The 22,885-nt window shown below is 37.3% G+C and overlaps 1 protein-coding gene across 11 annotated transcripts in view; it reads left to right on the top strand.

Annotated features, from left to right (window-relative positions):
• Positions 1 to 22,885, top strand: part of WWOX (WW domain containing oxidoreductase) — a 548,624-nt gene that overhangs the window by 75,874 nt on the left and 449,865 nt on the right. Inside the window, exon 6 of one of the 11 annotated variants that reach the window (XM_030024239.2) lies at positions 8,844 to 8,867. The exons of 9 other annotated variants lie outside the window; for them this stretch is intronic. In XM_030024239.2, coding sequence (XP_029880099.1) covers positions 8,844 to 8,852 — 9 coding nt within the window. In that variant the 3' untranslated portion in view covers positions 8,853 to 8,867. Of the gene's footprint in view, positions 1 to 3,442; positions 3,763 to 8,843; positions 8,868 to 22,885 lie in introns of those variants that run through there. One more of the 11 variants, XM_030024238.2, reaches the window with a different exon arrangement.

The raw sequence follows: 22,885 nt of genomic DNA, 5'->3' as shown, positions 1-22,885 counted from the left end.
TTTATCATAAAGTTATTTTAAGGGCTAGTTATAGACTTCAGTTTTTTAGAGGTGAGCATGGAAACTGTTTCTTCTCCAAAGCATATTTTTTCAGAATGTGTCAGGACTTTGACAAAATATTGTCACAAAAATGTGTATTATCATCCATATTGGAAGCAGTAAAGAATTTCTCCTATGTCCCCACGTTGGAAATGATGATAATGGTGTCAGCAGTTTTATTCAGTTGAAAACCATTTTTCTTGATGATTAGATTAAACAAAGTGAGGTGGGGGAGAGAAATGCTTTGGAAAACATTGCTTTAAAGAAAATCAGGAACTCTCCTGCTGTCCTTCATGAAAGTATTGCGATATGAACATACTTATATGATCTTACTACTTGCATGATGAAAATTTAGTGATATGCTAATATAACTGGCTGAATGGTGCCTAAAAGGTTACTTAGCCAAAACCCCCACCGACTTTTATTGAACGCTTTCTAAGTGGAGCTGCCAATGCACATTGTGAGGTGCTTCCATACCCTGCTGCTCCACTGTCGTCTTCCTTGATTTCAGTAGGTCTCTATAGGCTGCAATGCCTGCGTGCAACTTGCATTGTAGTATTAGGTGCTACTTAAAGCAAAGCAGAAGCCACAAAAGCTAGCACTTTTTTTTCAGATGGGTATATAAGGAAAGAGGATAATTTAAAAAATAAATCACAAATAACTTTTCAATATTTTTCTCTTAACCATAGCTAAAAGAAATTTCAAATGTTCTATGTTGAAGAAGTAAAATAGAAAGCAAGAGACTTCCTGTAAGTTATTTTTCTTAAAGAAAATAGGGTGCTCGGTGGGGACCTTGCGCAACGGGGATAAGTTGTTCCACTGTTGTCTCAAGCATTCTTGATTTATCCCAAAACACCTTGCAGGTTTAACTTATTCTGGAAATCACATGTATCTGATTTATAGAAACTGAGTACGTGCTGAAGTTTACAGATGTATTGAGGAACTAAAGTCATACCTTAAGGTGGCAACCATTGAGTAAGCTTAATGAGTAAATGTAAAACGTAGCAGTAATATTTGTTACTGCACTAAGGCCCATCCTTAACAACAGGGCACATCTCTGACCCCTGTGCACGGGATTTGTCCAGGTGCATTGTGATGGCTAATTGGCCATAAGACATAGGAAAGACGCTACAACGAAAAGTTTTGAAAATTACAGGAAATACCTGTTTTATGGTGTTTCTCTCTGTGGCTTCCTACAATGCTGTGACCAGTGTTTCTCTTACCATTGCTGAAGCTTTTTTTTTTTTTTCTGGTGGAGGGCAGTAAGCCTAGAATCTGGGCACATTATCAGAGCTGATATCCCCATTTTTTGTAAGTATATCATTTATAGAGGTATCTTATGATTTTGTACCTGTCACGTTTTCAGAATTTCCTCAATCTGGCCAGCTGTTTGGTTTACGAACATCTAAAGTCTTTGTTTCTAGCTCCTTTGATGTCACTAAAAATTTTGTTTTTTTCCTGTGAAGTCTTATCTCTTTGCTACAGAAGCATTGGTGCTCAAGAGGTGATCATACAATATCTGTTCGTGTACAAAAATGCACATACCAGTCTACACCTCACTCAGCATCTTTAACCTGACCAGTCTACACCTCACTCAGCATCTTTAACCTGAGTGGACTTAGCATCCTATGTGTGACAAAGCAGTTTACCAAATGTAATTTCCTTCCGTTCGCTGTATTAATATGTTGGGTCTTTTTTTAATTGAATAAATATATTACACAGCAGGACAGATTATTTTCTTTGTGGCCTTGCTGTTGCAATTTGAGAACAGATACAATTTTCTTCAGCTGATGAAGAAAGCAACATCTGTTCTTGGTTTCCTGCAGCTTTCCTTCTTCAGACAATGCATTTAGATGCACAATTTTAATTCCTTCCGAAGAAATAGAAAATTAAAAATTTGACCCCTCCTTCAAAGCAGTGGTTACACTGTGACAACAGTGGGTTGAGCTAAATTCAGCTATGTCAAGCAAGAACTATAAAAGTAGATAGATTGCCCTCTAAGCTTCACTTTATTGGATATTGTAATTGACATATAGTTGTCATTTATAATCATCTGTCCATTCCTGTGAGTTGGGAGCAGTAAAGTTAATTGTGGCTGCTCATTTGCATTAATCTCACCTCTGAAGGGTACAGTAACCCATTAATATCATGTCATGATGAATTATCACAAATAACATTGAACATATTGATTAATGATCTCTGAGATTTGTATCTCGTTAAAACATTTTGTTAGCTCTTTAAACTTTTAAGCAGACAGTCAATGTATGCGGGAGAGGTTTAGAGATCACCCAAGAGGTGATGAAAAGTTATGGCATACATTTTGGGTCACTAATTAAAACTTGTTTAAAAGGTTTCATACTAATTTTTTAAAATGCTTTTTCCTTCTAAAGATGTAGAGCTTGCAAGCTTTTTAATCACAAGAATTGTCTTAATATTGTTCATTGTTTATAAAGATAGTCATTTGTGTTAGCGTTGGGATGACACAAGGAAAAAAAAAAAAAAGGAGTAATAAGACTTAGAACCTGCCATATTTTCTGTAGTTCCTATTCTATAACATGAATCATGCTCAGAGTAGCATGTTTGTTTTTTTTTTTTTTAAATATAGTTTCCTTCTATTTAAATTTTCTTCTTAATGCAAAACTTCTCTTGGTGGCTTAGCATTTGAAGTTACTTGATTTTTTTCCCTCCTGTTCTTTCTTTATGCATACAGATATATACATTAGGATGAATGAAATGTCATCCAGTGGGTGGTCATGTAATTTGAAGTAGCTGGTAATTAAATTTTTTACCATTTTGATTATTACCTGCTTAAATTTCTGTAAGCTAAGAAGCATGGAGACTTTAGGGAGGCAAGGGAATTTACACCATAGTTCAAGAAGGTGACTTGGCAGGATAGAAGTAACTCCTTTGTATATCTGAGTATTGTGTTTCGAGAGTCTGTGAAATATGTCATATTTTAAATCATTCAGCAATCTGTCTTATTGCAAAGGTTTCTTTGTCTCCTTCCATATGATGTTGCTGTATTTGAGTGGGTCCTTTTTAATAAATCATAACTCTAGCAAGTCCTAGATCTATATACAAGAGACTGGTTTCCCTTGCTTTCACCTGCAGTAAGCTGCCAGTATAGTTGTTTGAGGGGAAACTACTCAGAATAATAATTATTTCTTAAAATTATTTGAATATTCTTGATATTTCACTTCCCTGTTCTTTTTCTTGAGTGTGAGGAATGAATCACATATGCAGAATATTTTGAGTTAGAGCTGCTTTGTTTTTTCAGTCTGTCTCGTTCTTTTACACTGGGTGAAAACAAGGAGTGAGTCTGTTTTTTATGCTCTTGATAGCATCGTCGGTCCCTCTCAAGAACTAAGCCTTGCCTTTTTCTTCTATTGCCCTTGTTACCTAGGATGAAGTTCACACAGTCTGCCAAATGTTGAAATAAGCTAGTTTTGTAGAGGAGACTAATGTGAAGATTAGAGCAAGAAAAATCATCCTTTCTAACTTGAAGATACGATATGGAAAATCTTCACAGGTGTGCCATGACTTCTGCTACTCTGGACGTGTACAGTGGCTAATTGTATCGCATTGCCTTTCCCCAGGCTGGGATTTTTGTATGTGAACTAACACAATTTTAACTTATTTGCTAGCTTTTCCGGCCAACCCCTACAATCTTCTTTCAGTAATTCCTGAGAGTCCATTTCCCTGGCACACGAGGCTGTAGAGTCAAGGATTATATTCTAGCTATAATTTATGATTAACTAGATTTATGGCTGAGATCCCAAACCAGCCTCAGTGCTGTGGCCTGAGGAATTAAAGGCAAAATGGAGACTATCATTCTGAGTTGTTTGCTTCTCTGGATTTCAGGAAAACTCTTAGATATATTTGAAAAATAAAAACAAACCCCCAAACCAAACCAAATACGATTTGCAGTTGTGAAACAATTTGATTTCATACTAAGGAATTTAGCACTAAAACACATAAAGTCCTCAGCCTTTATAGCATTAAGCTATGTAGTGTAAACCTTATTGTTTGTCACCTAAAGCCGATGCAGTGAATAATGCATATTAGATGCTCCTCCTGCTAATGCAGCCCCCCCACCAAACAAAAAGTGGGGAGGGAGGGAGAACACAAGTACGGTTCGTTTTTACCCATGGAATTAATCCTTATTCATTTTAAAAACCTGCTAACGGAAATACTTCCATTCAGCTCATTAATCAATTGTGATTTTCATTCCCTTGTTTTGTAAAAGCTGTTGCAATAAATACTTTTTTCACAAAGCGAAAATCTAAGAGATGGATGCAGCAAGCGTAATTAATAGCACCCAGTTACAGAAGATCAGCAAGTTTGTGAGATTCACATGCTGCTTTACCATATGGCTGCCCAGTAGGCGAAAAATTTGATTAATGTTTTGAAGTAGGTTTTTTTCAGCAAATATTACAGCCCCAGATGAGGAATTTTACTTTCTAGTATTGTTAGACTTAACTAAAATAACAGATCTTTTAATTTAAAGCTAAATAATATTTTGATCTCATGAAAACTCTACATGCAGAAGAATTACAGTCCTGCTGTATAAAGAATGGACCCTATAACTTGTTTATAATTCAGCCAATAATGGTTAAAATTTTGTTTAATCTTAGTTTTTCATAAGTTGATCAATTTAAGATAGCAGTACAAGCGCGTGAGTTTTGTGACAAGGGTTTCCCTATCAAAAATAAATTTATAATAAAATTAACTGATTCATGCTAACTTGTCATGCTGTTTTCCTTTCTACTTCCTTATGTTAAAAAAAAAAAAAAAATCAAAGTTAAGCAGTTTGCTGATAAACAGTCAGGAAAATAATATGTTGTCTCTTCTGTAAAACATTACTGTAAATAATGTTAGCAAAACTGTACAATGTATTCATTTTGCTTTTAAGTAATTGTTGTAATAATTGTAATTGGCACTTAATCTATTGATTCCCCACCCCCACCCCTGTGTTTACCTGAAATGAAAAATATTTACAAAAATGCATCCGAAGAGTATCACGACTTAGGATCGAGTGCTCTCATGCAAAGCTAACACACAGCGGGAAGTTTTGCTTTTCTCACAAATTCTCATTTTAATACAAGGAACATCAGCAGCTGGTAAAGAACAGATTCAGGGTGCTGAGCCGAAATGGAGTGGAGAGCAGCTTTGAATGGAAGTCTTGCTGAGCTTCCAGAATGCTGAAGATAAAGCATTACCTAACACTACTTTACCACTTTGGTTTCTTCTAATTGCTTCAGGTAATGCTGAGGTTCAGAGTCTGGTGGGATGATGCTAAGGCTGAAAAATGAGAATTTCTGCATTTAAAAAAATAACTTTTTGCAGTTTTTACAGTTATACCATCTTAGAAATCAGTGATTTATTGTAGGGGTGTGCTAACGTGCAAAATAATTCTGATTCGACTGGCTGTACGTATCCCCAAATCTGAGATCTTGGCACAAAGTACTTACCTATATTGCTAATTTCAGGGGAGGGAGTGGGAACTCAAACCTAACACTAAAATAAAGCTGAGTAAAAATAAAAGCCATCAGTTTTTTCAAACCCCAAATTTTCACCATTGACAACTCTAGGCAGTGCATGACAATAGGGGGTGTCCAGCTGCATTAATTACTGGTGTTAAACATCAGAGATCGGAAACAAGCTATGAAGTTTTTTTATGAAAAGTTTAAAATGGAGCGTAGCTGAGGTAGTGAAATGATGGTTATTAGTTCTGGAGAATACAAATGTCACAACAACTTGTGCTTTAGATTAATAGACAGCTAACATGACAAAGCAATGTGATCAAATCCATACTTTCAATATAGAAGGACAGATTAAATTGTTTTATTCTTTCAAAAAAGGACAGTTAATTAAATAGATACAAGCTTCCCGGGCTTGTGCTGTTTGAAGACTGCCTCTAGAATTTTTTTGCTTAATATTATCAAATTTGTTACAATTTGTACAAAGTATGAACATTTTTATTAGAGCATTTTCCGTGTATTATCTTTTTTCTTATCTATATCGGTGATTCTCTTGTCAGTGATTTATTTCTAATAAGAACACATTTTATGCTATAAATTATGTAAAATGTTCCACTGTTTCCCTTAACCTGTGACTAAACTACATGCTGATGTTAAGATATTCTATTATACGCTCATCAAAATGTGGAGAAATCGGTATTTTAGTATTTAATTTTCTTTGCTCTTAGTTTTGACTCAGTTATTTAAGAAATAAGCAGAGTTTTCAAATATTTTTATAGTGGGACTGGATTTTAATTGATAGTGTCTGCAGAAGAAGGTTGCTTAAAGCTGCTTGAACAGTACGATTAAATTAAACCACTGGATGCAATTATTACTTAATCTGAAAGAATGGGGGGTATTGGGGATGTTATTGTAAGTGTTGCAGGTTGTTTGGCTTTTTAATTCCATAAATAAAGGAAAGCGTTGACTGCTCTGGGATGGCTGGTTCCTGTTAATGTTCACATTTTTAACTGTTTCAGAGTTGCTGTTCTGCTTTAAATCTGTCGGGAAGGTCTGTAAGGGATTGTCTATATGAAGAGGCTGTAGAGTGGTCACTCTAAAAACCTCCTTAGTGTAGTACTTTGAATTTTAAATCACACACATAATTCAAATGTAATCTAACTTTCAGTGTTGGACTTAAGTCCATTCAGTTAAATGGAGAAAAATGACTGACATAAGGAATGAGTTATTGATTTGTTGTGGGAAAATGACTTCTGTAATATAGGAAGTATGGTAAAAGGAACAGCTTAATTATTTAGGGGGCACTGTTGAAAAAAGTGCTTTTGCAGCATTGCATATTGTCTAAATAGGAGTTGTACAACAGGGGGTTTTAATAATTCTTTCTTAAAGACAAATTGTAGTGGTTTATTTTTTTCCTCGTAAGATGGAGCTCATCTGGTTGTTTAAAATATTTTTGTATTTGTGCAGCTGAGGCAGAAAAGCAGGCAACAAAAGGATTTTGTTCTTAATGCTAAAGGCACGGCAGCTTTTAACTGGTGTTTCCCAGTTATTTGCATTATGTTTGTGCTTTGTGGAATCTTGATGTCTGAGGGCTGGACAAAAAAAAGAAACATGCACGGAAAGTTATTCTGAAGTCCGTGTTTTTAGTAGGTGACATGAACTTTTAAAATGTGAATTTATCAAATAAATATATGTGGCAGTTTATATCTGTATGAGTAAAATTTTTAAAATGTGGTATTTGATGATTTCTAAAATATCAGATAAGATATTTGCTTTGGCTTTTTCCAGATGTTTTTTCTTTTGATTTACTGCTATTCTTTGCAGAAGGACTACAATTTCGTGTTATTTTGACTGCAGCTCACAATTTTTGGCAGCATCTCAGATAAACAGAATATTTGTGGTTAATTGGTTGAACATGTTCAACAATTATAATTATATTAAAACCGTAATGTGTTTGAACATTTGCCCACTGCAGGCTGCTAATATGTGCTAACTTAAATTTCTGTCTTTATGACCGGAGCTAGCTTGTAGCTGGTTTTATTGGAAGTATCTGTGCAAAGTTTAGAAGGCAGATGTATTAAAGCACACCTAATAGCACCAGTCTGTTTAAGAGTTTGCCACTGTGTCAAATATATAGGCCCTTGTTTTTAGGGATTTATAATTCAGTTTTAAAATTTCCTGTCATCCTGAAATTAGGTTTCTAAACTTTCAGTATTACTGAAAAGAAATAGAAGTCAGTATTATTTTTATGAAGTAAATTTTCAGGAATACTAGTTTGCCTTTCTATCAAAGCCTTCCAAATGAAATAAAGAATTGGAAGCTTCTCCACTGTCAATGTTTTAAGTCCAAAACATGCGATTTATATTGACTTCTGCACATTAAGGGAAAGGTAGTAGGCTGAGTACATAGTGAATATAGAAGTTAGATGTTAAATTCTCAGAGTGCTAATGGAATTAGAGGTGCAGTCTGATGGATTTTCAGTGCATAATTCCCTATTTTTGTCTGGTTTGTTTTTTGTTAGTCTTGCTCAGTTGTTGTTATTGTAGGGTAGGTAAATAGTGCTGGCTTTGACTTAAAAGCCTTGGCACTCGATTACCTGAAGAATCACCATTGTTTTGTGTGGATGATACCCTGCAGCTCTAAAAAACAGAGGCAATTACGCTTGCAGACCCTTGTTTTAATTGAGTGGAGCATAATGACTTCTCTTCTATAATGCTCCATGGACTCAAAGCTGCGCGTGAGAGGCTCCCCAGGGACCTGCAGCATAGCCTTTCCCAAGCACATGTTTTTTTGGGGAAAGGAGCTGAACGGAGGGGTCAGCCAGAGGCTGAAGCTGGCACAGCAGGAAGAAAGAAGCGGTACCAGCTCTGTCACTGGTGATGCAAGGAGCCTGCTTGCTGTTCACTTTCAGGGTTTTGTCCCTTGTGCCGGCTGGTGTTGAGCTCCAACCTTTGCGTTCTCCACTCCTTCCCTTGTTACGTTTTTCCACCTCAGTAGTTCCCCTCCCTCTTTCTGTATTATATTATGAAGACTTCCCTCTGTTCACATGTTCACATGCTAAACATTTTCTTATCTTTTGCCTGCATTTTTTTGTAAATTTAGATTTGAAGACATTTGCAGTTTGTCCCTTGAAAACCAAATGAATTTAATGCAGTGTTCTGTTCCCGAGTTTCCATATCTCTAAAATTAATCTGCTTTTGCTCATGGCCCTGGTAAAATGCTTCGAAAGATACTTAAAGAAAAAAGAAAGAAAACCACCGAAAACTTAATTAACTGCCGTATAGCGCATTGAATAAATGGTGGGTTGTTCTCAGTTTTCTATAGGTTAACTAAGGTCTGCTCAGATCTGGACTTTTCCTCTCCAGTCCCTGCAGTTTGACAGCAAGGTGCGTTTGCATTGGGAAGGCAGGCGCCTGCTTTTGCTGGACAGAAGGGTTCAAGATCATCCTACCAAGTAGGGGCTGCACACCTGGGAAGCCCTCTTCACCTAACAAAACAGTACCCGACTGCAATAAAATGCGCAAAGTAGTGAAATGCCGTGGAAAGGCACCAGAAAAAGAACCGAGTTGTGGCCGCTTTGTTGATGCAAGGGACTAGTGAGGAAAATCCACCCACTTGCGATGGGGTGAGAAAACTGGGGCAGGACTGGTGAGGACTGTGATAGAAATGAAGAATAATTCCTGTGGAGTGATGTCCCTGGGAATAGTAAATGGTTTTGAGGGGAAGGCTGTTGATGGTGGGCTATGATGGAGGCCACCAAATCCCACCGGCTGGCTCTTTCCCAATTAACCGAATTGCCTTTGTTTTGGTAGGATCAATTTTAATGGCATTAAGTGCTTGTGAGCTGGATACTTTTTGGAAAATTGGCCTGACAGTCTTCAGGGAAGTCAACCTTGTAACTCTCCGCTTAACTCTTTGCTCTCCAAAGCAAAAACTGAGCCTCTTTTGCACAACTGCAACGGACAGCCGGGGAGGATGCTCATGGGGGCAGAATGAACAGTTAACTCAAATAGCAATGATTAATTGTTTAGGTACTGATTCTGCAACAGGATGGAAAAACATGTCTGTTGGTGGAACTCTAATGGAACAAAAGCTATGCAAATTTTTCCCATGACCAAATTAGTCTTAATTTCTTGTGAGTGTTAATTTCTCATAATATTGGAAAATATGACTAGTGGCTATCTCAGAATATGGCTGAATTAAATCATTCAGGATTACCTGTTCAAGTAGAATATCTACTGTGTAAGTCTATACTAGTAATTGTTCTTTGGGATTTTTTTCTGGGTTTTTTTTTTTTGACTGCTGATATAAAAATATAACTTTCTCTTATTATTTTAATCTTCGCTTTTCTTCCTGCATGGATCATTTATTTGTGAACTGGTTATTTCAGTAAGGGCTCAAAGGTAATTTCATGGTTTATAGAATTTATATCTGAGGGTTTAATGAGGAAAACATATTGTTTTCTAACACATGAAATAGAGAATCTTTCATTATATTTTTATTTTCCTTCTCTAATATTACATGTATATCAAGTTCAAAGCCTTGAATACACGTAAGTATAAAATTATTCCTTTGCTACACATGGGAAATATGAATGTTTGCAACTCAAAAATCATCACGCACAGACTTAGGAGGTGATTTTATTTTTAATGAATCTACATGATATAAATGAACTACTCTTCTGTTTGGGCATTGTGCTATAGTATACGTTTGAAAATACAATAACAGTATATTAGTTTTCTGTGATTTAGGTTAGGAATTAATGCATTCAAATGAATTTAAGAGCCTTGGGTGTAATTCATACAGGATGCAAGTCCCTCAGTAGACCTCTCATGAACATTATCAGATTCAATACTGTTTGCATGGTCAAACAGATTAAAATTTGACCACCCCCCTCTTTTTGCCATTCATTAAACTCCAGAATCTCTTTGAATGGCTTTCTTCTCAATTGCACAAAGTAAACTTGATTCTTCGGTGTGGGGAAAAATTAGCAAAGACAACATTCCTGCTTGGTACGTTAATTTGCGAAAGTGTCCTGTTTTCAGTGTGAGTTTAGTTACGGCAGATCAAGTTGGAACTAAGGCTGCTAAATATCAAGTTTCCTTTGACGCCTTTCTGGGTACGTTTTCTGAGAGCTTTCACTTTTATCTAGTGCAGAGTTATCAATGCTCTTTCAGTCCAAATCAGAGTCATTATCTACTATCTAGATTGCATTTGTTGTATGGCTCGTGCCTTTGATTTACAATTGTGTAAACTGGAGGATACTTTCAGCATCAGTTTGATCTTTTGATGGATCAACAGCTTTGCTGGGCTGCCTCCTGAAGTACTTAAAATATATCTGACTCTCCCTGATATTTTGGCAATTTTACATCCTGTGTTAATTATACCACAAAGCACAAAATCTATTAGCAATTTTTGAGAAGTGCCTTATTCTTAGAAGGCTTTTGGGCACTTGCGACTGATTCCGGTGTGATGAAAGTATCCTTTCAAATAGCTTCTAAGTTCTGTGATACAGCAGGAACTAATTCCGCTTCCTTGCAGTGAAGGTTTGAAAGGATTGTGCTCTTAAGTACAAAAAAATGTAAAATGTGTCCAATACTTTGAGCCATCTCACAGGGAAGCTTAAATACAGATTTTTACACTGGAGGGGAGTAAGTATTGTAGTAAGTACTGTTCGATAGTAATGCCCTTGTGTTGCTGATTTATCAAAAGGTCATTGGAGCATCTGAAGTTGTACAACAGCGAGTGTTGCGTATGCTAGAATTGGTATCTCTGTATGTCCTCTGTTCATCATTTGCCATGTTATCCTTCAAGTATTCTTGCTGTAACGGAGATAAGTAAAACCCTCAGTAAACTGCTCATGCTACATTGCCAGAGGAATCAGGCCAGGAACAGGCACATAGGCTATGCAAAGTTATTCAGTCTCTGCTAAGTAGGCTTATGGATGTGTGACATGGAGTAGGCTCTCTACTTTGCCAAGAGTTTTTTTCAGAACAAGTTCAGCCTGGTTTGCAGGGCTTAAAATTCCCCCAGATGTCATGGGATTGACAGGTGTAGCTGTCCACTGTCTGTGCCCAAGTTTTGAAAACACAAACACTCTTCTATCACTGGTTTTTTTTGCTTTTTTAACCTCCAATTAGTCTGTATGATAAACCTGCTACAAACAGAAACGTCTCTCAGGTTCCTTTGGTGACAATTACACTGTGAGACAGTGAGTATCCTCTTCGCCCTTATATTTAATACTTTCTTTTCAAACAAAATTGCACAGTTTCTTAAAATCTTAGGTATGAAAAGTAGAAGTAATGATGTATGGCACTTTTCCTGAGAGGACCAAAGAAAGCATTCCAAAACTTAATTTCTTAATACGCTGTTGAATACTGAATAAAAGTATATCTGTGCCTGTGCTTTGTCTTTAAAGGTAGTCCTTGTTTCTTGCTGGTTATGGAGCATATTATATAGCCATAGCTTGTAAGGAATCCAAGGACAAGTTGAGGCCAGCACTTAAAGGGTGAGGATCTTAAAAGCCTATGAAGCTGAAGCTCATTCTCATTGTTATTGTTTTGCTTTTGCATGAGAGGAGGGGCTCTGCGGGTTTTCTAGCCATCCCAGAAGCCCAGAGATCAGAATGTGTTTCCATTTCTTCCTGTTGCCAGATGTGATTGATCACCCAAAGAGGAAAGGAGGAGCAGTAGATGTACAGTGCTCATTCTGGGGAACTCTAGAAAGCTTTCTGCTTTATAGGAGATGTACACTTCTCAGAGGACTTCTTGTTTGATTGGGTTTTGGGGTTTTTTTTAGGATTGCAGGCTCTCACGTATGTAGCTTTCATGATGATTTAGTGCTTATAAGACATCACTGAATATCAAGGAAGCCTTAATAAATCTGAATTGGTCTCAGTGTGGATGGAAATGAAGATGTGTTTTTATTTCACGTTGGGATGATAGAATGAATTATATCAGAAATCTGACTCCTAGAAGAACTGGGAATTCTTGAAAAAACAGTGAAAGAATACAACAGCCAGAAAAGAACACTAAGATCCATAGGAGGTTTTTGCTGAGAAAGAGTGACATTGGTGGTGTATTATGTTAATGTTTGGAAGATATACCAACGCTACGGCCAGGGCGCAGCAAGAGCGGGGTTGCTTCGCAAGGGAGGGTGAGCCAGAAGCCCAGGGCACCCACCAGGGCTCAGTCTTACAGCATCTCCTGAGGAGGGTGGTGATAACAAGTTCCCTGGACAGTCCCAGAAAAGGCAAGAGGGTGACTCAGGTCCAGGATCCATCCAGGACGTACAGGCAGGAGCAGCAGAAGGTGGGGCTAGAGACAGGACTGGAGATGAGGCTTCAACAGAGGTCCAAGCTCCGTCTACGAGACAGGGCTCGAGACAGGTACACCTACCAGATAGCTCAGGTAAGGACAGAAGGGCCAAACCGTCAGGAGCGTGGATGGAGCTCCTGGACCACAGAGAAGAGGGTGCATGGGTGGAGGTTGCAGGGGAGGCTGCACAGGGTACTGAAGACTGTGGCGTCTAGATATGTCATCAATGATCTGGGACTAGAACAAGAAGTTTCTGGTAAAAAGTAATTTTGAGATTTCTAGCTTCATAGCAGGCTTCATATACTAACTTGCCTTTAACAGAATATTATTCTAGTAAGTCCCTCTGATTTCAGAATAATACTTCTTTTCTTTGTATACCCTCAGTTATAGTACTTTGACATGTATCACCACGTTTTTATGGGAAAATCATTTCTTTTTATTGTAACTTTAAAATTTTATTTTTCATTAAACCTGTTTTATTGACTTAAGAAACGGATTTTAGCTATACCAGTGTAAATCCAGAGGAAGTGAATTTATGCTGTTTTTATACCAGTAAGCATAATCTGGCACACTCTTGGAAAAAAAAAAGTTGAAATTGTATAGTCAGCAGTCAAAGCTTCTTGTTAGAAAGTTCTTGGTCTGTAAGAGTGCTATTGATAAAGGAGCTAAAAACCTCAAAATTGATTTATTTGTTATCAGCTCAATACAGTTTGTCTGAACACTGAACTTGCTTTTTTGTTCTTCCATGTGATAAAGGTATTTGCCTCTGTTGGAAAATCTAAGCTGAGATAAGCTTATGTACAAGCTGAGCATAGGACTGGAAACCAGGATTTCCAGAATTTTAACTCTTGTTTCTGTCACTAAATGAGGTTGTGACCTTAAGCAACCTCTTAGGTCTCGTTTGTAAAGAAAGCTGAATTCCCTTAGCGGTTCATTTTAAAGTCACCAGGAATTCAGCACCTTATGAGATGAGATCTTTTAATATTTATATATTTTGTTTCTGTAATTGTAAATTGAGAAAAGGATAGTCTCTTTTGGACAGTCTAGTTATGCCAGAGCCCGAGTCCTTATCACAGGCTGTGTAGTTGCAATGAACATCCTACTCCAGGAATGCAAGTTGGGAATTAATGTAGACTGAAAGTTTGGAGTATTTCAGGCTTTAAGTTTTTCCTTTGTGCTGACTTATATAGTTACTTGAATTACTTATTTTGCTATAATTAATTTATCATTTTAATTTCAGTGAATGTTTTGACAGTAAATGTTTAAGACACAGCTAAATGCATATTTATTGGAAAGGCTAAAAAAGTACAAGTAGCATTCCTCTTTTCCTGTTATTTCTATGGTATTAATGAGACTGAAAATGTGGTCTGATATCTCCTTTTTTTTTTTTTTAAACATAATTGCTTAAAAATTTTGTTGTAATTCTACTAATCCATGCTTTCAACTGGAAAACTGTTGCATGCGCCATCTCATTTAATCTAAATGTGATAGTCACTTGCTTTTTATATAGTCCTTGGCCGTTAACTTAGAAAATCTGTTGCTCTAGCAGTGGTTTTCCTGTTCTGAGAACTGGTGGATCTCTTCAACATGTAGTAAAGCACTTTCCTATCTACTGAGCTGGTCCCTGTGATTGGGGAGGGGGGAGGCTAAGCTTGCCCCACTAATTAGCTTTCCCTTTCACTTTTGCCCAGTAGTTTCTCTTATCTGTAGGAACATGGAGAATTCCTCTTCCCTGTTCCCTCCCTTCTTATGCCAGTAAAAGAACAGTTTTCCATGTAATTCCTTTTGCAATGACTGGTCACACAAGTGGAATATTATTTTACACACTGCACAACTGACATGTCTGGAAATACCCAGAAATAGTGGCTCCTATTCCACACAGTTAAACATGTACTTAGCTGAATCTCAATGCCCATTTACTTGAGCAGACTTGAAAGGGGGGGAAGAACAATAAATATTTTTCTTACTATGCTTGAAAACAGTTGGTGCATAGTCTGTAGATTTCTCTAGTATTTATTGCCGTATTTTCTCAATGTTTCCCTGCAGAAGTTCCTAGCACTTTTAGAGTAAGAAGAAAAATATATTTTATCAGCTAACTAGTGAATTTTTTTTTGCACAGTGTACACATTCTTTGCCTACTTTGTTTATTCTTCCTCCGATGTAGTTTAGGGTTTTTTTTCTTCCTTGCATTATTTCCTGCCCATGCTTCAGAAGGAATAAGAACACCAGCAGGGCCGAAGGGTGGTTGCCTGTTTATGACCACAGATGACTTGTTTGAAGTCTTATCAGTTGTAACATTTAACAATGCAAGGCCTCCCCCCTCCGCCCCCCGCAGCTTGTTTTTAAACCAGTGCTTTAAAAGTCGAGTTGTGCTTTATTTATTTATTTAAATTGTATGATCTACTTTTTGCATATAGTAGCATTTGCTTAGTTTATACCATAAGTGACCTAGTTCGCATTTTCTTTCAACTCTATAAATTACACTACTTTTTTCTGCTGGTATCAAGGTTTGCTACTAGTCCTTCTGAAAAATTAGATTTTAATTTTTTTCTCCCTTCTAGCCAAATAAACATAAAGAGGGATGAGAACACCGGAATCAGGACTGGGTTTATGGCTTCTTGGAGGCAGGTTTTATTCCTCTATGTGCTGCTACTTTAGCTTTTGATGAAGTTATTTCATTCATCTCTGCCATGACTTTGCTACCTTCAAAATGCCTAATGTGAATAGATGGTTGTTCTTTAGATGTTCTGCCTAGATTTCTTCAAACGTTGAGATCTTTTGAAGGAAGTAGCTAGATAAATGAGAACTATTTTGTAAATGCATTAGTTATATGTCATGTGCCATATTCACAATGATAACTGAGTAGTGAAGAGTAGGCTTGACTTTAGTCCATTTTCCCCTAAATTTCTTTGAATGTGTAAAATTCCTATGCCCAAACTGTTAAGCATTTCTGCATGCTTTGATCAGGATTTTGATTTCTAAGTTAAAGTTACCTGACCCTAGTCCTTGTCATTGCTCATGCTGTGGCCACAATACACAGTTCAGGTGCTGGAAAGGAAGTTCGTACATTTGTGGACTACTGGTCTTAAAAGCAGGAAACCAATTTTATATCCTTTACATGATAGATATTGAATCGATAAAGCATCAACCTAAGGTTACACTTGATGTCTCTAGTGAGAAGACAATAAATCATGTTATATGCATACAGGTATATTGACTCAATTTCTCTGGGCTGCCTATGCAAAACCGAAGGTGATTGAAACTAAACCATTAGAATAAAAGTCTTATAATGGCTGGTGTAAAGCCATTTTATCTGCTTTTTATGATTTGAGATTTTAGTATTAAAAATCAGTACAGTGCAAAGTACAGCATTTGAGTCAAATTGAAAATTCACCAGGTCCTGTGCCCTGTCTCAAATGATGGTCAATAGCAGATGGTTAAAGAGGGAGAGTAACAGAATAAGTACAGACTGATTTTTCCCTTGGTATACCCTTCTGGTCTTCAGCAAGTAGCAGTTTGGGTACTTTCAGAGCTGGAGGCTGCACCCACTTAAAGAATTTAATATGCACCGGTGGACTCATCTTATGTAAACTTGTTAGTTCTCATTTTCAACCTGTTTATATTTTTGCTTTCCCAATGGAGTTTTGCACACAATATGTGTGGGGGGGGGGAAGAGTCTGACACATGTTGGAATGGGTGGGTAAAGAAAATAGTCCATTTGTGCTTTATCTCTTTCTTACCGAGTACTTTCTGAGGATGAGAAGCCTGATGATTGTTGCTCCTTTTGTGTCTTGACTTACTTGTGCGTGGTGAGAATGTGTACATCTGCCAACACAGGGCATTTTTATTACCATCTGCTGGCTTGAAACAAGGAACATCTGAGAATGAAGATGGGGTTATTGATACAGCAGGTCTATCAGTAATGTAATTTTTTTCTTGAAATTTTCATGTCTCAACACCAAACAAGCAATCAATATAGATAAACAGCCTGAATTCACTCAGGATGAAAGATTACTGCTGTATCATTAAGAATAAGCACATGTAAGTGAAGAAGGTTTTATAATGCTGCACTGCATTGCCGAGAATCATTTCCTCGTTCTTTTAATACTGGCCATCCTTTTTAGTAACTGGACTTGACACGGGCTGGACAACAGGCTAGTATATTGCAGTTATTGGATTACAGATTGGAAAACCAGTTTTACTTCTAATAATAAATAAAAATTTTGTTTGTAAAAATATATGGAGGGTGGGGGGGTGGGTCAGAAAACTACTTTCAACCCTGTTTAGATAATGGAGCATAACAGGTTACGTTTTCTTAAGCACAAGATAGCCTTGGCATACAGCTTATTCTCATGCTGAGAATTAGGCAGAAGCCAGTTACACAGATGAGTCTGGAAAGCACATGTGCAAGGGGAGACATTCCTCGCTTCTCCCTGTGCCCCTCTAAAAGCCTGATTGTACCCTCAGAGCTGGAATTTGTGCAAGAACATGTTCTGAAGGAAAAAGCACGCGTTCAAGTGTTATGCTTGCAGGCAATTTTACATCTGAACCGGAATGAAAATGAAAGCTTCTTTTCTTTCTAAATGAGCATAATGGTATTTTGTGGCTTTATGGGGGATTCTTTACTTGCACTTTAAGTATCAAACTATGGTATTTTGTTAGACTTTTATTTTCTGCAAAATATTTCTCCTTTTTTACTGCACCCCTCCAAAAGACACTCTTTTTTTACTATGTAGTCATTACGTATCATTCATTTGTATAACTACTAACTCCTTTCATACAAGCCATTTCTGACTCATTATGTCTAGATGTTCAACTTGAGTACTGAACAGTAAAGGTTATGAAAAACATACCGCACAACTCTGAGGAGAACACTGATCGAGTATACTTTTCTCTGTGAAATTTGGAGGTGTTTCTAGGTAGCCTCATCTAGCCTTGCTCTCTGCTTTTGTCTAACATCAGGCATAATTTTTTTTGTACTCAGTCAGTAGGGTTTGCAAATGTTTTTGGCCTTCATGTATGGGTCCTGTGAATGACTTAAACTTCTCGTGTTGCTTTACCAACTTACTCTGTGAGAATATATCTTGCATTTCTTACTGTTGCTTAACTGGCTGGCTAGAGAGTTTTTGGAGCGAAGGAAAAGCAAGTTTTTTCAAGCACTCCCTATCACAGAATCCATGAAGACATCTTACGCTTCTGCTCTTGAATGCTGTAAGTGATGGAGCGTTTCAGAACAGTAGGATGATGGGGGGACGTGTTTACCCCAGCTGCCCCGTTACCTGCTCTTCAGAATTGCTCTTTTCTTGCTATATGCACTCTCATGTGATGTCCATGAACTGATCTCAACCACAGCTGCTAGTTTAACAATAGTTAGGTATGATTTTAAAAGAGATGTGCAATTCTGCTTAAAAAGAGTAATGGCTAAATAGTAAGTTAGAATTTATATAACAAGTTACAGTTTGTATAGGTTATAATAACGTATAAATAACTATAATAAAAGCTATGTATAAATAAGATTCTTGGTATCACTGTATATTTAATTCATGTACTGTAGTCATTCAGGGACTGTTCCCTGACTGTAAAATGTTACACGTAGAGACTTATCATTGAAAAGTTTATGATATTAAGACTTGTAGTTAGAAGCATAAAAATAAATTACAATTTTTCCTAAATTGAATATGCCACTATCTTATACATCTTAACCTTTCTGACCTGGCCTTGCATGATGTTTCTTGACTTCCTGTCCTGCTGTCATTTTCTTTCATATTGGTCTAGCACTTAGTCTCACTGGAATCAATAAGGTTACTCACATGCAAGTGTTGAATAAATAATTGATTAAGGAGGTACTACACTTGGTGCATCTTCTCCTAGCAAAGGTAGCCCAGATGACTGTTTTTGTAAAACTTCTGTTCTTTCCTTTTACTGATTAGCCCTCACTTCTTCCACTGAACAAGCAGAGCATTTTATCTACTGGATAGCTGGATTGATTTGAGCTGGAATATTCGTAAATTGATGATACTACTCAGTGTGTGCAACAATTGGGAAGAATGGGTATTCTGCAAATATGTAGTTCAAACCAAACAGCTTTCTAGTATTTCTGTCTGTTTCCCTTCTAAAAATTTTAACCTGCTCAGTTTTAAAAGCTGTAATCTAGAACGGCAGAGCACGCTTGGATATCAGTCACCAACCCTGATTACTGTGCTTATCCAATCCTAAATGAAATATTTAAATAATTTGGTGCTATAGGAAAGTTAGATGGAAAATGACAGATAAGGTGGTAGCTATTGACAGGAATAGTCCCAGTGAAGTTAGCCTGACTGCTTGACTGGGTTTTGTGTATTTACGCTTATAGATAGAATTGCAATAAAAATAGAAACATTTCTTGACAGCCATTGTGTATTGTGACACCTGCAACTGAAATGGGCACTTCTAAGTTTTCTGCACATCTCCTCGACACAAAGGTTTTATTATAGCTCCTACTATGTTACGTTAGCAGTTAAACTATAGTGAACTTTCTATAATGGGAACGCAGTTACACTGAAGACAGATGTACGATTTCTGTAGAAGATAGAAAGTAAGATATCCCAGGCAAATAGACACCTGATGACTGCGCCCATTGCAGTCACTCTACCATTTTGATTAACCTTTTTATCTTCAATTACATTCCTAAGTGATGCAATTTGTTCCAGTAAAATAGTGTGCAAATCCAGTCTTGTTCAATGTTTTCCACATATACACTGACTTGCTGTTTGGGTTTATGAAATCCTTTCTATTGTCGTGGTTCAGTGGCAAGAGAGATGAGGTAATTACGGGGGAGTTTGCCCACTGGTTTCTCTCCAGCGTGTAGCTGTAGTCAATGCTGCTAGTGCACTCCTTTCATATACCCATTTGTCAAAAAAAGTAAGGCAAAAAGGTTCAAATATCTTTACTAGAAAATATGTTGATGCTCCAGAAGTTACAGCATGCATTTTATGTCATCCTACATGTTGCCACGTTTGTTTTGAAGTAATGTTTCATTATTGCTATTGTATGATTAAATATTGAGGGTATTGCTTTTCCGATTGTTCTAGTGCAGTATTTAATGAGTGCAATTAAATGGAAAAATTGCCTTTTTAACTGATGATAGTCTATTAGTGTCTCTGTCTGTTCAGAAAAGAAAAGAAGTGAATTATTAGAATGACAAATGAGTCAAAGTTACCACGGTGATGGAGAGGTGCGATTCCCCTCCACATAATCTTCAATTAGTGATCTTTGTAAGAGGATGTTTTTCAAAAGGGTAATAGAGAAGTAATGAGATCAGAAGGAGGTCAAACCCAGCCTTCTTTGTTTGGCAGTTTGATTAATTTATTTCTCCTTCTTGCAGATTGCTGTAAGGGGCTTTTGTCACCCAGTGTTTTCCATGGGACTCTAGTCGAAGTGACTGCTTATATTAGCCTTTTGTGTATCCAAGAATGTTCATCCACTTGGAACTGAAGGTTTTTGAATGGTTCAAATTTGATCTTTAGTACAAGCACTCATTGATAGTTCTGAAAAGGAATTTTTTTTGGAAGAAACAATCCTTGATACTTCCATGTGTATTGTTTTGAAGAAGTAAATGTCTGGATGTAATACTTGGATGGAATGCAGCTTGCATCGTTTTGAGATGCATTATATTTAAGTCAAAGGAGAGGGAGGGAAAGAATGACCCAAGAATATGAAGTTGCAGTGAAGGTGCTTTTCCCACAATCTTTTCTTGAAAAGACCCGCAATATCTTCATGTATGTGACACGTAGCACTTTATGCATACTTTGGGCGTACTTTCCTGGCCTTTTCTCTTTCTTACCACTTGTGTAGAAAGTTTTGCTTCACGGAGTAATGAGCTATTTCATAATGGTAGTCATAAATCTGAGTAGCTGTAGCTCCATGCAAGCTCCGTGCAGCTTATGTCTACCATTACCCTATGCTATGAGTACAGTGTTACAGCCATGTTTAGTTTATTCTCAGTAGTAATTCACTTTTAAAATATTTGAAATAGTTTTTCTACAAAACTGAAATGCCAGTAGCATTTTCTCATCATTTTCCTTAGGTTTACTTATTTGTGCACTGATCAATTTTACTCTGCTGATAGTTGAATATATTACTATGGTTTCAATTTTGATATAAATTCAGTTATTCTATGTAAAGTAACATGTCAGTAGAGGAGCAGTAGATGTTAATTTAATATGACATTCTCTTGCTCGCACACGTGACAGCAACAGTTGCATGATATCCAAGATTTAGCTACGTCTGGGTTATCTCAGCTTATGCTCAAGGTATGCAACTTTTATTTTCGGCTTTGATGAGGTTAACGTTGTCTGTGAGTTTTCTTACTTTCTCATGCAGTCTTTGCAACAGTCATTTAACGGATATTCAGGATTATCTCTTTAAAATGTTTCACCAATAAAAAGAGAGGCTTTGGATCAAATAGGTAATGAAATGATTTTATTGTACTGATGATGTAACCCTTTTTTTGCTCCAGGGCTATGCAGGCTTCTGAGCAACAAGTTGAATAGACTAGCTCTTCAAATCAGCAGAACAAAAGAATATTTGGGAGTATGATATAGCACATGTCCTGACATATTGCCCTAAATTCATCACTGGTACAAGCCCTTTGAGTTATGCCAGCAATGAATGTGGCCCATTTTCTATGCCCCGTTAGGTATGACACATACCTCTCTGTGCCTGCTGAACACCATTGCATGCCAGGCAGTTAGATGGATGTCTTTTTAAGAGCGAGAGTGGATGGCTGCTTAGCACAAGGAATGGCCGTTCACGTGGTTGTGTTTCCAGCTTTGCCACGGAAACGTTACGGGACTTCATCTGGGGATGTGGCTTCTCTGTGCCATCGTTTTCCCATCTGTTAAACAGAGATTACAGCCTTTACTGAAGAATATTATTATTATGCTAGTTTAACGTTTGTAAGAAGAATGTATAAGCTCTAGGGCCTCCTATTTATGGATGGTACATCTCATTGTGCGTGAACAGTTGTCAGACTATGAGGGCTTGTGGTTAATAAGGGGTAAAACAATTCTTGAAGGCTCGCCCCCAAAAAAACCCAGTGCGTACACAGAAAACAAAAGAAAACCATCCCTTCTCCTTTGTTCCTTTCTTGCGCCTTTTTTGTAAGGTTTTCTTCTTTCTTTCTTCACGTGAATTACAATTTCGGTAGTTAAGTAGTTGCCGCTGTCAAAATAGGAAGTGAATTAAGAAAACTCTTAGGCAAATCATGGCACAAATTAAAGTCGTGATTCACGAAATCACCCGGGAGATCTTGCCGGGCAGCGGCAGGCGGACGGTGGGAAGAGCAGAGGGTTCCTCGGGTGGGCACAGGAGCTCCGTGGCCAGCCAGGAGGCTGGGCTAGCGCAGCGCAGGGTGCCTCGGGTATTTTCACGTGGAGTTTGTCCTCCTGCTTTCTGTCGCAGCAGGAACATCTCTCGGAATTTGTCTGGGGCCGCTAAGCCTTTTGAAATGGAGTTTACACCAAGTAGTGAAGCAGACCGTGAGTTTCTGTGAAATGCAGATAGCTTTGTCTATTCTGTCAAATTTTTTTGGTACACGAGAGCTGCTTGTGTAAGCATTCAGTGCAGGAGGTCATGTACGCTAAAGTAAACGATACGATACATGGTAGACTTATATCGATGAAGAAGTATTGCTGTCTGTTATGGGTGTTTGTGTAATTAGGCCTTGACTTAGTAAAATTTGTATCTCGGTGAATGGCAAAATTACATGAGTGGACAATGCAAGTTTGACTTTAGTTAAAACTGTTCATTTGTTTTGCCCACAGCTCTGAAAATTACATGTTAGGAAATGTTCCTCTATCTGAGATACTTTCATCCTGCCACTATCATGTTTTCAGTGAATTATTTTCAATTTACTATGATTCTGATTGTTTTCCAATGTGCTTGAATGTATTAAAAAGAAATGAGACTTCTCTAGAAAGTGTAAGCCAAGGCTTTTTATAAGGTATAGAATGAAATATAAAGTTTGTCTATATTGTATATATACAGTGCAGTTATTGCAGATAAAATGGT

The sequence above is a fragment of the Aquila chrysaetos genome, chromosome 9 (genome assembly GCF_900496995.4).
Source record: "Aquila chrysaetos chrysaetos chromosome 9, bAquChr1.4, whole genome shotgun sequence".
Taxonomy (NCBI): domain Eukaryota; kingdom Metazoa; phylum Chordata; class Aves; order Accipitriformes; family Accipitridae; genus Aquila; species Aquila chrysaetos.
The sequence above is the reverse complement of the archived record's forward strand: the minus strand, read 5'-3'. Positions and strand labels throughout refer to the sequence as shown.